Source organism: Strongylocentrotus purpuratus, unplaced genomic scaffold (assembly GCF_000002235.5).
Source record: "Strongylocentrotus purpuratus isolate Spur 01 unplaced genomic scaffold, Spur_5.0 spur5_scaffold_12, whole genome shotgun sequence".
Lineage (NCBI taxonomy): Eukaryota > Metazoa > Echinodermata > Echinoidea > Camarodonta > Strongylocentrotidae > Strongylocentrotus > Strongylocentrotus purpuratus.
This window is the reverse complement of record NW_022145597.1, coordinates 9055284-9068698: the sequence shown is the minus strand read 5'-3', so window position 1 is coordinate 9068698 and position 13415 is coordinate 9055284. Positions and strand designations below refer to the sequence as shown.

The 13415-nt window shown below is 33.6% G+C and overlaps 1 protein-coding gene across 3 annotated transcripts; it reads left to right on the top strand.

The window, feature by feature from the left end:
* The first annotated feature begins 720 nt into the window (after nucleotides 1-720).
* LOC115922612 (heparan sulfate glucosamine 3-O-sulfotransferase 3A1-like) lies at nucleotides 721-13161 on the top strand. 3 transcript variants are annotated; one of them, XM_030981775.1, is made up of 4 exons: nucleotides 721-946; nucleotides 10408-10467; nucleotides 10829-11624; nucleotides 12435-13161. In XM_030981775.1, the coding sequence occupies exons 3-4, from the start codon at nucleotides 10845-10847 to the stop codon at nucleotides 12672-12674; spliced, it is 1020 nt and encodes a 339-aa protein (XP_030837635.1). In that variant the 5' UTR covers nucleotides 721-946; nucleotides 10408-10467; nucleotides 10829-10844; the 3' UTR covers nucleotides 12675-13161. The 3 variants fall into 3 exon arrangements, with proteins under 3 accessions (XP_030837635.1, XP_030837634.1, XP_030837633.1); XM_030981774.1 differs by having other exon boundaries at nucleotides 10408-10494; XM_030981773.1 differs by having other exon boundaries at nucleotides 722-946; nucleotides 10408-11624.
* The last annotated feature ends 254 nt before the right edge of the window (nucleotides 13162-13415 follow it).

Sequence of the window (13415 nt, the reverse complement as noted above, 5' to 3'; positions counted from 1 at the left end):
TAACTACAATACATCTATGAAAATGTGAGGAAAACAACGCCCTCTCATATTGCCCAGCGAAAATCATCCAATCACCGATGGAAAATCGCCATGTAATCATCTTCATCAACAAAACCTATAATCCAAAGCCTTGAATCAAGGCAAAAATATAGAACGGACGCGCACGTACGCGTCCGTCTCCAGCTGTACGGGTATTTCAAGGGCCTTTTTTCGATCCGAACACTAACTTAGGGTAAATTTGAAATGATATCACCTTTTCTCGATTTTTTCCACGTATCTTTTTTTTTTTTTAAATATATGTGATGTATGACTATATATCGAAAAATTACTTCAAAGAACTTTAGTGCATAATAGCTAATGATTAGATGGAAAACTTTGTCAAAATATTAGGGATATATCTGGACTTCTGTAGAAGCCCGACGTCTCCAAAGTTTTAAGGCATTTGCGGTCTGAAAACAGAACTCAACTATCCCTTTAATGGTTTGAAATATTATGTGAGTCACACTTTTCAAAATGTCACATCATTACTGCGTAACAATACAAGTGCTCACCAGTGCATTTTGACACTTTCAGGGAAAGTTACGTAACGGGGTCTTTTTTAGATTGTTTCTGAACCCTGAAAAAATACATCGAAATAAAGGGACGCTTTTGCAGTGGCTTGTTGGGCACTGTTGCGCGACGTTCTACTGTAGCACACGCAAACTCTATATACACACACACGCACACAAAAGTATTACAGAGTAATATAGGCCTATAGCTTCCAGTAATGAATGTGTACAGACTGCATGAAGGGAATACAAGTGAAAGCAACAACTACGCTCATATGGTCTATATAGGTTAAAATCTAATATTCGAGCAGTTCAGAAGTGGCCAATTCACTGGAAATCTCAGAAGGATGTAATTTGATTTTCATTTCTATCACAGATTTTGCAATCGATGCATTTCGGTAAGTGCTGACACTTTCTCTACAAGTAAAAAAGTAGACCTATTGCTTATTAGGGCGTTCATATACGTTTGCGCAGTATATACTTTTATACATTTATGATGATACGAGATAAGCTCTGACCAAATATTCAACATGTCGTCATCAAGGTAAGGTATTTGTTTTGAGAACTGTTGAATTTTTTTTGTTTTTTTTGTTTTTGTTTTTTTTTTTTTTTGTTTTTTTTGTTGCTGTGTTGTTACAAGTGTTAAAAGAGAAACAGTTTCTCGAAGCAATTTTACTTACAGCAGTTTCAGAACACTGCCTAAATCCAAATGTTAATGAGTTACAATGCAGTCGATCTGTAGTAAGGTATTCCTTTTGTGAACTGTTGAATGTAGAAAGAAGGGTGAGATATGGCATAGTCTTGAATTGCAAGCGGTATACAATGAAGGCAGGATAGAAAAGTTTTGAATTGAGATTGAGATAGCACAGAGGAAATGTAATAGAGGAGCTATTTTGAAGAAATATTATATGTAGATTATTTCCTTCTGTAAAGTTGAGAGTGGAAATGTTTCTTGCACAGAAAAAGAAAGGTAGAGAGTATGAATTCTTTATATGTTATTACAAATATGAAAGAGAAGGGATTTCTTCATGCAAATTTGTTTAGGTTAGTTTCAGAGTACAGTCTTAATCCAAGTATTAATGACAGAAGATTGACAGAAAGGAAGATGGAATATGTACTTTGGTTAGTAGATAAAAAGGCATAATAATGGAGGGAAGATGCTGGGTTGGACATATGATAATTTATACATGGGGGTTTTAACCCTTCTACTGTTGTACTCCTACATGAAAAAGACCATTGATGTAATCGCAGTTGATATGCAGGAAGTCATTGGTTTTATTAACTGGAATGTACAAGAAGGGAGATATGGCTTACTGTAGTTTGAAATGGCAAGATGTATGTATAATGAAGGCAAGAGAGAAAAGTGTTGAATTGAGATGGAGACAGCACAGAGGAAATGTATTTACACTGTAGAAGCAACTTGAAAGGAATATTTATTGATGTAGTGATTTTTTTTTTTTTTTTTTTTTTTTTTTTTTTGCTGTGTTGCTGCAAAGGTTAAAAGAGAAGTAGTTTCTCAATGCAATTTTACTAGCAGGAGTTTCAGAACACTACCTTAATCCAAATGTTAATGAGTTACAATGCAGTCGATCTGTAGTAAGGTATTTGTTTTGAGAACTGTTGAAGGTAGAAAGAAAAGTTTTGAATTGAGATGGAGATAGCACAGAGGGTGGTCTATCTTTTTTCTTTTTTTTTTTTTTTTTTTTGGTTTTTTTTTTTTGTTTTTTTTGTTGTTGATTAACCTTTACATGGAAAAAGACCATGATGTAGTAGATTTGTAGGAAGATATTAGTTTTATTTTTTTGTTGTACTCCTATATGAAAAAGACCATTGATGTAATAGCAGTTGATATGCAGGAAGTCATTGGTTTTATTAACTGGAATGTACAAGTAGGGAGATATGGCTTACTGTAGTTTGAAATGGCAAGATGTATGTACAATGAAGGCAAGAGAGAATAGTGTTGAATTGAGATGGAGACAGCACAGAGGAAATGTATTTACACTGTAGAAGCAACTTGAAAGGAATATTTATTGATGTAGTGATTTTTTTTTTTTTTTTTTTTTTATTTATTTATTTATTTATTTTGTTGTTGTTGCTGTGTTGCTGCAAATGTTAAAAGAGAAGTAGTTTCTCAATGCAATTTTACTAGCAGGAGTTTCAGAACACTACCTTAATCCAAATGTTAATGAGTTACAATGCAGTCGATCTGTAGTAAGGTATTTGTTTTGAGAACTGTTGAAGGTAGAAAGAAGGGGAGATATGGCATAGTCTTTGAATTGTAAGTGTTATACAATGAAGGCAGGATAGAAAAGTTTTGAATTGAGATGGAGATAACACAGGGTGGTTTATCCTTTTTTTTTTCTTTTTTTTTTTTTTTTTTTTTGATTAACCTTTACATGGAAAAAGACCATGATGGAGTAGATTTGTAGGAAGATATTAGTTTTATTTATTATTTTTTTTTTTTACAAGGAAATGTAGAAACAAAGGTCAGACAGTGCATAATTTTCAATTGCAGGCTGTATGACAAATAAGTAGGAAAGTTAAATTAGGGGAGAGGGGAGAGGGGGGAGGGGACTGCCATGCAACGTTTGCAAAGGCAGTCTGGTTAATCATTATGTATGATTCGCCACGCGAACTCTGTTATTTGTCTGTTTCATGTTGTCATCTTATGTTTTCTTGTGTTCTTTTCCTTTTATTTCCTTTTCTTTTTTTTTTTTTTTTCAAATATGGGTTCTCGAATATTTGTAGTAGTCTCATGTATTTATACATATTCTTTTTCTTTCTTAGTTTCCTTTCTGGTAGGGAAGAGGGTCGTGAAGTTGTTTCATTAAAAATATTAATTTGCCAAGAGATGATCCCTTTATCTGCAAGGTCGGAATTTATAGAGGGTCCCAGCTCATATATAGATAAGGGTTTATTTCAACAACAAAAAGATGGATAATAAAGGGAACTTGTTTTCATGTAACTATCTTACACTAAACGTGAGGGGAATTAGAGATAGAAGCAAACGAGAAAAAATGTTTAATTGGTTTAGGACAAAGTCTATAGATATAATATACTTACAAGAAACATACAGTACACCTGATATCGAAAAGAAATGGCAATTGGAGTGGGGCGGGAATTGTATCTTTAGTCATGGTACAAGCCACAGTAGAGGAGTTTTGGTATTAATAAATAGTAAGTTAGACATTGAAATTAGCGACACTTGTGCAGACATAAATGGAAGATATTTATTGATTAGATGTAATATACAAGGTCAGAAGATGTTGCTAGGAAATGTTTATTTTCCTACTGGAAATAACGAAGGGGAGCAAATAAAATGTTTAATGGATTTAAGGGAGTTGTTGTATAGAAACAATTCAGAAGGGAACCCAGTAGTTCTTGGAGGTGATTTTAATGTTATTAGAGACAAGAACTTAGATTATTTTGGACAAGTTACAAAGAAGCAATCAAAATTTAGTAGCAAATTAGAAGAATTCATGGATGAATTTAAATTAAGAGATGTATGGAGAAATAAAAATAAAGATAAAAAACAATATACTTATAGACAAGGGAATCCATTTATGCAAAGCCGTTTGGATTATTTCATTATATCAGAGAATTTAGAACAGATAACATCCAAATGTGACATTATTCCCTCCTTAGCACCCGACCATTCAGCTGTTAATTTGGTTCTGCATGATAGAACGTCTAGACAAATTCAGGGTAAAAGGGGTTATTGGAAGTTCAATAATAGCTTGGTAAATGATAGAGACTATGTTTTAAAGATGAAGGAAGAAATACAGACTTTAAAGAACAAAATGTTATCTGAGATAAAAGACAAGAGAGTATTATGGGACTATATCAAAATGGAAATACGCAGGTTTACAACTAAATTTTCAAAGGAAAGGGCAAGGGAAAGGAAGGAAAAAATAGAAAAGCTAGAAAAAGAAATTGAAGACTTGGAAGAGAATCTACTATCAATCAATAATGTACATTATAAAGATATCCTTGAACAACTGAAAATTAAGAAACAACAACTAAGAGTATTTTATGACTATATTAATGAAGGTTTAAAAATACGATCAAGGGCCTCTTGGTATGAATGTGGAGAGAAGAATACAGCATTTTTTAAACAGCTCATGGAAGCAAATAGAAAGAAAAGTGTAATACAGAAATTAAACGTAAACGGAAAGATTGTTACTAAGGAAAAAGAAATTGTCGAGGGAATAAAACAGTTTTACAGTCAGTTGTATAAAAAAATAGAAGTTGTACTAGATGGAGGTTTAGAATTTTTCCCTAGTAACATGCCAAAATTGAACGAGACCTTAAGGGGTTTAGGTGAAGAAAAGATAGTAGAAAGGGAATGTATAGAAATATTAAAAAATATGAAATTAAATAAATCACCAGGAAATGATGGCTTAAGTGTAGAGTTTTATCTTAAATTTTGGCCGGTAATTGGAGATCTAATCCTTGCATCTTTTAATGAAGCCTTTAATCATGGAGAACTATCGGCCTCCCAGAGACAAGCAGTTATTACCTTGATACATAAAAAAGATAAAGATTCAGACTTTATTAAGAATTACAGACCGATTTCTCTTTTAAATGTGGATTATAAAATTTTAACAAAGATACTTTCAAAGAGATTGCAAGAAATTTTACCTGATATTGTATCTTCTGATCAACTTGGATATGTTAAGAATAGAAACATTGGAGAAGCCATAAGAATAATAGATGACATGATTTTTCATACTTCTTTTTATAAGGAAAATGCTTTTTTGATGGCCTTAGATTTTGAAAAGGCATTCGACTCTGTTTCTCATTGTTTTCTATACAAAGTCTTAAATTCATTTGGTTTTGGACCATTGTTTTGTAAATGGGTGAATATACTTTATACTAATACTGAAAGTTGTGTTATGAATGGAAACGCATCAACAGGTTATTTTAAAGTTGAAAGAGGAATTAGACAAGGAGACCCATTATCTCCATACCTGTTCATTTTATGCATTGAAATTTTAGCTCATACGATTAGAAACAATCAATTGGTAAAAGGAATTTGTTTTGGAAATACAGAAATAAAGCAAGTATTATATGCTGATGATATAACACTCTTCATCAAAGATATGAGTTCAGTTAAGGAAATAGAACACGTTTTAGAAGGTTTTTATAAAATATCAGGATTAAAGTTAAACAAGGATAAGACATATATTCTGCCCCTGGGCCCACAGGTGTCTAATAACACATTTCCGTTTGGGAAACTTGTAGATGCTGTTAAAATATTAGGTGTTTATTTTTCAGTTCATGTAGATATCAAGGAAAAAATGAATTATAAGGAAATATTGAGCAAAATTAAAAAACTACTGACGTGGTGGAAACAGCGTGACCTAACTTTAATGGGTAAAATTCAATTGATGAAAGTATATGGATACTCTAAATTGACATATGTAACATCACTAATGCCAGTTCCAGAGTGGGTATACAAAGAAATGGAAGTAATATGTTTTGATTTTTTGTGGAGAGGTAAAGATAAAATTAAAAGAAGTACAATGATGTTAGACTATCAGCAGGGTGGGCTCAAAATGATGAATTTTAGGTTGTTTGTAAAAGCACAAAGAATAATGTGGATAAAAAGGCTTGTAACAGGAACTCATGATATCAAGTGGAAACAATACTTTAAATATTTAATGAGACCGATAGGAGGTAATTTAATATTTTATTGCAATTATTGGAGAGATACAGTGAAACTTACGTTACCTTCCTTTTATCAGAATCTTCTGAAAGCATGGATAGATATGAAAGAATATGTTAAAACAGAAGAGAGATACAAAGGGAATGAAATATTGTATAATAATAATTTTATTCAACTAGAAGGTCAAACCTTATTTGAGGAAACTTTGTTTTTGAAAAATATATATCGAATTCATCACATTTGTGAAGAAAATGGAGAATTGAAACCTGAAGCTCATTTTATAATGTTAGGTTTGAGCAGAGTGGAAATTGATAAAGTAAAACAAATTTATAAAGTAGCCCCTTATGAATGGAAACAGAATGTTCAACCTTTAAGAAAAGCAATTCACACTGGCTTTAGTTTAGAATTTATTTTTTCAAAGAAAGTGTTTACATTTGAAGATTTAACTGCAAAAATGGTATATAAGAGTCAAATTAAAAAGAATGTAGAAACAAACTCGGCAGGCGGCAATTTAATGACACTTTACAATATTCCAAGAAAAGAAGTAGAAAAGATATATGTTCAACCAAGGATGTGTACCTTAAGTAGTAAACTGCGAGAATTTCAGTTCAAATTATTGCATAATATTTTATATACAAATCATCATTTACATAGATTCAGGTTCCATGAAAATGGTTTGTGCTCATTTTGCAAAAATTTTGAAGAAACTTATCAACATATATTCTTTGAATGTAATATAATAAAGGAAGTCTGGGGAAATGTGGAGATAGACTTAATTTACCAATTTTGAAGAAATTATCCTGGAAAGAAATTCATATAGGAATAGATGACACTACATTTAAAACAGAGCAATTATTGAACCACATTTTAATTTTGATTAAATATATGATTTTCCACAGTAGAGAGAAGGGAAACCCTCCAAAAGCAAAAGAAATAGAATATAGATTGTTGGAAAATAGAAATGAAGAGAAAAAACTTTCAATGGAAAGAGACACACTTTCAGTTCATTTAAGGAAATGGGAAGCTTTGGAAAGTTTAGAATAAATGTTTTCATTTTTTTTTCTTTTTTTTTCTCAATACACAACTTCCTGACCCTCCCTCTCTTCTCTTTTTTTTTTTTTTTTTTTTTTTTTTTTTTTTGCTCGTTCTTTGTTAGCGTGTGTTTTGTATACTGTTGTACATGTTATGTGTTTAAATGTTGTGTGGGGTGGGGGGGGGGGTAGTAGGTGTTTTGTAGCTTTTTCCCTTTTTTATATATATAATTTTTTTTTTGTCTCCAAAGGAAAATGAAGAGGTGTAACTTTTGTATGTAAATGTAAAAGATCATTGGTAAATTTATAAAGAACTATGTTAAATTATTTTGTTATTTTGTATCCAATGTATTATGTTATAAATGTACAATTTTCTTTGAGAGAAACGAATAAAAACCTATGAAAACAAAAAAAAAAATCAAGGAATACTATGTATAGAGTACCGAAGCTGTGACATAAAAATCTATTTTTTAAGAATTTCTCAATTTTTTCTTCATTTTCCAAAAGAGCATCAAAAAGAATGTCCGAATGTCGAAAGCCAATTGAATATGTCAAGTATATTGGCTGAGATATCACCATCTGAATAAATGTATGTCCTATGGGAACTCTGTGTTATAGTGCTGGCTCGTAATGGTTAGGAGCCAGAGCATATAACACTGAGTTCCCATAGGACATAAATTTATTAAGATGGTCATATCTCAGCCAATACTTGACATATTCAATTGTTTTTTTTTGTTTTTTTCGACATTCGGACATTATTTTTGATCCTCATTCGGAAAATGAAGAAGAAAAAAAGGAGAAATTCTAAAAAAAAATTAGATTTTTATGATGTCACAGCTTCGGTACTTTATACATAGTATTCCTTGATGACGACATGTTGAATATTTGGTCAGAGCTCATCTCGTATCATCATGAAAGTAAAAAGATGACGTCACACTTCACCACTCTCTCTATCGATCCCCCCTCTCTCTCTCTCTATATATATATAGAGAGAGAGAGAGAGAGACTTCTTTTGTGTATATACTGCTATATGAAATGTGATGATTTGTTGAAACAGTCTACGACAAAATAAAAGACAATTGTTAACTAATTTCAGGACCATGCATAAACGTGACGAGTTGCTGCTATACATGTACTTTGAAGGTTAATTGAAATTGATTACTGTCATTATCATGTAATATCACTGAAGGGTATTTTCTTGTATGTATTCCATTTTCATTGAGTTGCAGTCGTTACAATATAGACCTAATGTTTAGTACTATTTTCCCTTGCTTCCTGATTCATCTAAGAATTTCTTTTTATTGCATAACACTGTCCAATCTTACCCTCCTCGGAATTCATTTAACTGATGCATCCTAAATTTTTGATCATGCATAAATAAATAAAACACCATGGTCCAGAAACTCCAGATTTATGGAATACACTCCTAGACTCAATCAAATAGAAAATAAAAAGCCAAGTATGCCTAAAGTAAGGACGACGCAATGTTTATTTTCTGTGTCATACAGATGCGTATGCTTCTGGAATGATTTACCTTTATCTCAACGGGAAAAGGCTTCAGTTTCTTGTTTTAGTAGTACTCCAGATTTATGGACTACACTCTTAGACTCAATCAAATAGAAAATTAAAAGCTAAGTATGCCTAAAGTAAGGATAACCCAAGGTTCATTTTCTGTGTCGTACAGATGCGTATGCTTCTGGAATAATTTACCTTTATCTCGGGAAAAAGCTTAATACGTTTCTTGTTTTTGTAGTACTTTAACTGGTAGAATAACTATGGCCACCTTTTATTAAACCAAGCTTCTTGCCTTTTATTAGACAATTAACATGTACTCTATATTTGTAGACAGTTATGATACTTTACTGTATTATCTTATACGGAATGTCTATTTATACAAGTTTAGGCTTTGTATTGTGTAAGATACATAGAAAAGTATAGTTTACGTTGTACAAGTATTCGATAATTCATATAACAATAATAATAATAATATATACGGTATATATACACAAATTGTTAAATGTTAAGATACTATACGTTAAAGGTACCAGACATGATTAGCATTTTATGCTATTTTTCTGGTCCCTATTATTCACTCGAGATATTTGTTAAACATACATTTATTATTGGTATTATTGTTATTATTGTTTAATATATTACTGTATTTGAACGTTTGGATAATAAAACCTCAATTCATGTAAAACCCTAAATAAATTCAAATCAAATACGAACAAAATCCAAAATGATTTATTCTGCATAAATCAATAAGACATCATGCTCCAGATTTTAGGGAATGCAGTTTTAGACTCAATAAAATCATGTAAAACCTTAATTTTATTCAAATTGAATACGAAGCAAACATTTCTGTCAAAGTACAGTTGTTTGATCTTTTCCCAGTGCTGAATTGATATTAAATATTATTTCCAGAATTCTATATTTTGTAACTCCAGTATACTTATATTAGTTTTTTGTGTCAGACATTATCTGTACATCAGCATATTTTTTTCTTCATTTTCAGTAACATCATATTCATCAACATCATGACCACCATCATCATTATCATCAGCATCATTTTTTTCCTCCGTCATCCACCCCCTTTCATCCATCTCGGGCTATCACGCTATCAAGCAAGGCTAGCGCTTACTGTGATAGCCCTTCTTCTGCACATTTCATAATAAATAATTAGTGGTAGTGTGTTATCAGTGGCATTCTGTTTTAATGTCCAGATTTATTATGATAAAACTGTGTACAAATTTCAAACATTATAATTTTTTGGATATGTTGTATGAGTGAAATGTAATTTGATTTGTACATTGCATCAAATAAATTCAACTCGATTTAATTCCATTCAATACCAATCATATACTACTACTAATAATAATTGAAACAAAATGCAACAAAAGCAACCAAAAAAAAAAAAAAAACTAGAACAACAATAATGATTATTATTAAAAAACAATAATATTAAATAATTATAACAATATTAATAATGATAATCATCACTACAACAACAATAACATCTACTACTACCGCTTTGGTTTTAGTTTCGGTTTGTTTGTTTGTTGTTTTTTAAGTTTGTTAAAAAAAAATGTGCAAGCTTGTAAGTAGCCTTTTTCGAGCATGATTTAAGAGCTCCCTTTTTTTTCTTTTTTTTTCTCTTTAGGTAACGCTGGAAGTTGGATGTTCGTGCAGTACATGCGGATGACTATTGAAAACTGAGACGGTTTGTGATAGTCGACGGTTTCTTTATGTGAGAAATCCGGATTGTACAAGAACCGGAAAATCAAATATATTTGAAATATGAATTTGTTGCATCAAGTCAATACTATCCAAACGTTTTCTGAATGATTCCCACACCGTTAACCTCGAATCTACCATCTTGAAAGGAGGTCTGAAATGAGCCGGATTATACGGTGACCGGTAAAGTGCATGGTTCCTGCTTAGAGCAACTCCTTCTAATCCAAACGTTATACTAGGTGAAGTGATAAAGTAACCATGAAAACGTACATTAGGCCGCAAAGATCCTTTGTAGCTGGTATCATATTTGGAAGTTTTGTAATTGGTATGTGTTATTGCATTTCCAGCTATGCCTCACCTTTCATGGAGTGTTCAATAACCCATGCCACAGCGGAAATCATCGAGCAAGACACGCTGCACGGCAGCCATCTTGAAAGTGAGCGCAATGGTTCTAATTCTGCAGGCGTCGAGACGAACTTTCCTGATATAGACCTGACTACGATGCAATGTCCGACGAAGGACTCCGCGGTAGATCCTAGCATCCTTGCCCAGTTAGACTGTAAGAAGCGGCTTCCTCACGTCATCGGGATCGGGATGGCAAAGTGCGGGACTGGAGCCTTGTCGTCCTTCCTGTCCAGCCACCCTTCTCTCGTCCATTCTGTGCCCCAAGAGATTTACTATTGGAACAGGAATAAAGAGAAGAACCTCGAGTGGTACCGAGACCAGATGCCAATCTCCTCCAAACACCAGGTAACAATGGAGAAAACGCCGTCGTACATCTTTGAGAAAGACACGCCGGCGAGGATCAAAGAGCTGATGCCCGAGACCAAATTCATCGTCATGATCCGGGATCCGATTGTCCGAGCTGTGTCCGATTACCTCCATCAACAAAGAATCGCACATCCGAGGTTCTTTATACCGCGGATAGTTAAACCAGGCAATGAACCGGATGTTTACCTCAATGCAACCTTTGAAGGATCCGTCATTAAACCGAATGGTGAAGTCAACACGGATAATTCTATCCTTTCGCACAGTGCATACGTGCTATATCTAAAGAAATGGATTGAGCTTTTTCCTCGACATCAGTTCCTCGCCATAGACGGCGATGAATTTGTTAAGAATCCTTTACCAGTCTTACATCAGGTAGGCCATTCTTAAATACTCCTTCTCCCCGTTTTTCAGTTCCATATCTCTATGTTTCTATCTCATTGCCCCACCCCTGTCCACTCCTTTCTATTTCTGTTTTCTACAGTGCCTCTCCGTTTCCCCCAGGTTTATTTGGCATACAATCACATTCAGTTAAAGAAGCAACCAAATATAGAAAAGGAAAACAAAAAGAGGCCATCATTACATGTCATATTCTAAAAGTATTATGAGACTAACAATATTTTGTCCATTCCATATTAACCTCTTTTACCAGGGGCGTCGATTGTGTTTCTGTGTGTCTCTGGGGGAGGTGGCAGTTTGCCATTCCCAAGTGCCCCTTGGGGCCGCCCCAACCCGAGCATTGTTAAACGTCCACCATCTTTGGATCGCAAAGGACGGGGAGGGGGAGGGGGTGTGTATCTAAAGATAGGACCTTTGCCCAATCAGTCGACGCACCTGCCCTTAACCTATCTAACATTCTTAAAAGAAAATAATCGGTATCATTATCATGATTGATAGAAAATATAAACTCTTTTATTTCTTTTCTATTGTACAGACGATCACCATCAATGAAACATTCTTCTCCCTTGCCTCCACCCTTCCCCTTTTTAATTTAAGAAGTAATTTGAAAAACATATCTATTTAGCACTATCTTAGATCTCAAAAAATATGAACTCAGTGCACGTACCCTTTCCATTCCATCTGCATGTATTCTGTTCTGTAAAGCGCATAGAGACATGCAATTCTGCATATTTGTTATGCGCTATACAAAACCGTTTAATTATAATTATTTTTTATTGATTCCAGGTCGAGTCTTTCTTAGGTATTCCTAACTACTTCAATGAAAAGATCATCTACTTTGACGAACAGAAAGGCTTCTTCTGCATGTCGAAACGGCGCGGTTCGGGTACCGTCTGCCGTGGAGATAACAAAGGGAGACCTCATCCAAACGTTGACGAGGACGTCATCAGGAGACTGAGAAGTTACTTCCGGCCCTACAATATTCAACTGGAAAATATGTTGGGCAAGCGCTTCACATGGAGTTAGAGGGCAGTCCAACCTTGGTAGCAAGTTGAGAAGCAAGAAGGAACATCGTAGAGATGGGTTGGTGAAAGCTAAACGAAGATCTATTTGATTTTTTTCATATATTTGATTTTTAAGTTTATTATTCTGCATTTCATATTAATAATAACATTTTTAAAAATCGGCAACATCACAGACATAAAACACTAAAAAGTACTTTCTGACAATTAATTTCTAGAAAAATAACAGATAAATTGTCAAATTATCATATTTTATCACACTTTATCAACAATGATATAAAACAAAATATATAACTATTTGACAGTTATGATCATTAAATCTAATACGAAATCTGTGTAAATCTCAAATTGGCAATTCCTTGCAGGCCCGTAACCAGAGTTTTCAATTGGGGGGTTCGTTTTTAAACGGCTAGGGGTCCAGGAGCAACGCTCCGTCGGGACTTTAGGGGTGAAGCCCCCTTCGACGTTTCATTAAATTATTAGAGAAAGAAGACGATTCGTTGTACCGTTCTCGACTTTTAATCCTTGTCTGAAATCAGTTTTCCCCCTCCCGCGCGAAGCACGTAAGCTTTGACGTTTCATTAAATTATTAAGAAAGAAGACGACTCGTTGTAGCGTTCTCGATTCTTAATCCTTCTCTAAATTTAGTTCCTCTCCCCCTCCCGCGCAAAGCGCGGAAGATTTGACGTTTCATTAAATTATTAGAGAAAGAAGACGAAGACGAAGACAGTTTCCCCTCTCCCGC

What these genes read in the sequence shown, in the direction of transcription:
- LOC115922612 (XM_030981773.1), top strand. Translation starts at nt 10,740, where the DNA reads ATGAAAACGTACATTAGGCCGCAAAGATCCTTTGTAGCTGGTATCATA. An exon ending in CTTTACCAGTCTTACATCAG is followed by an intron (nt 11,625 to 12,434) that starts GTAGGCCATTCT and finishes TATTGATTCCAG; the next exon opens with GTCGAGTCTTTCTTAGGTAT.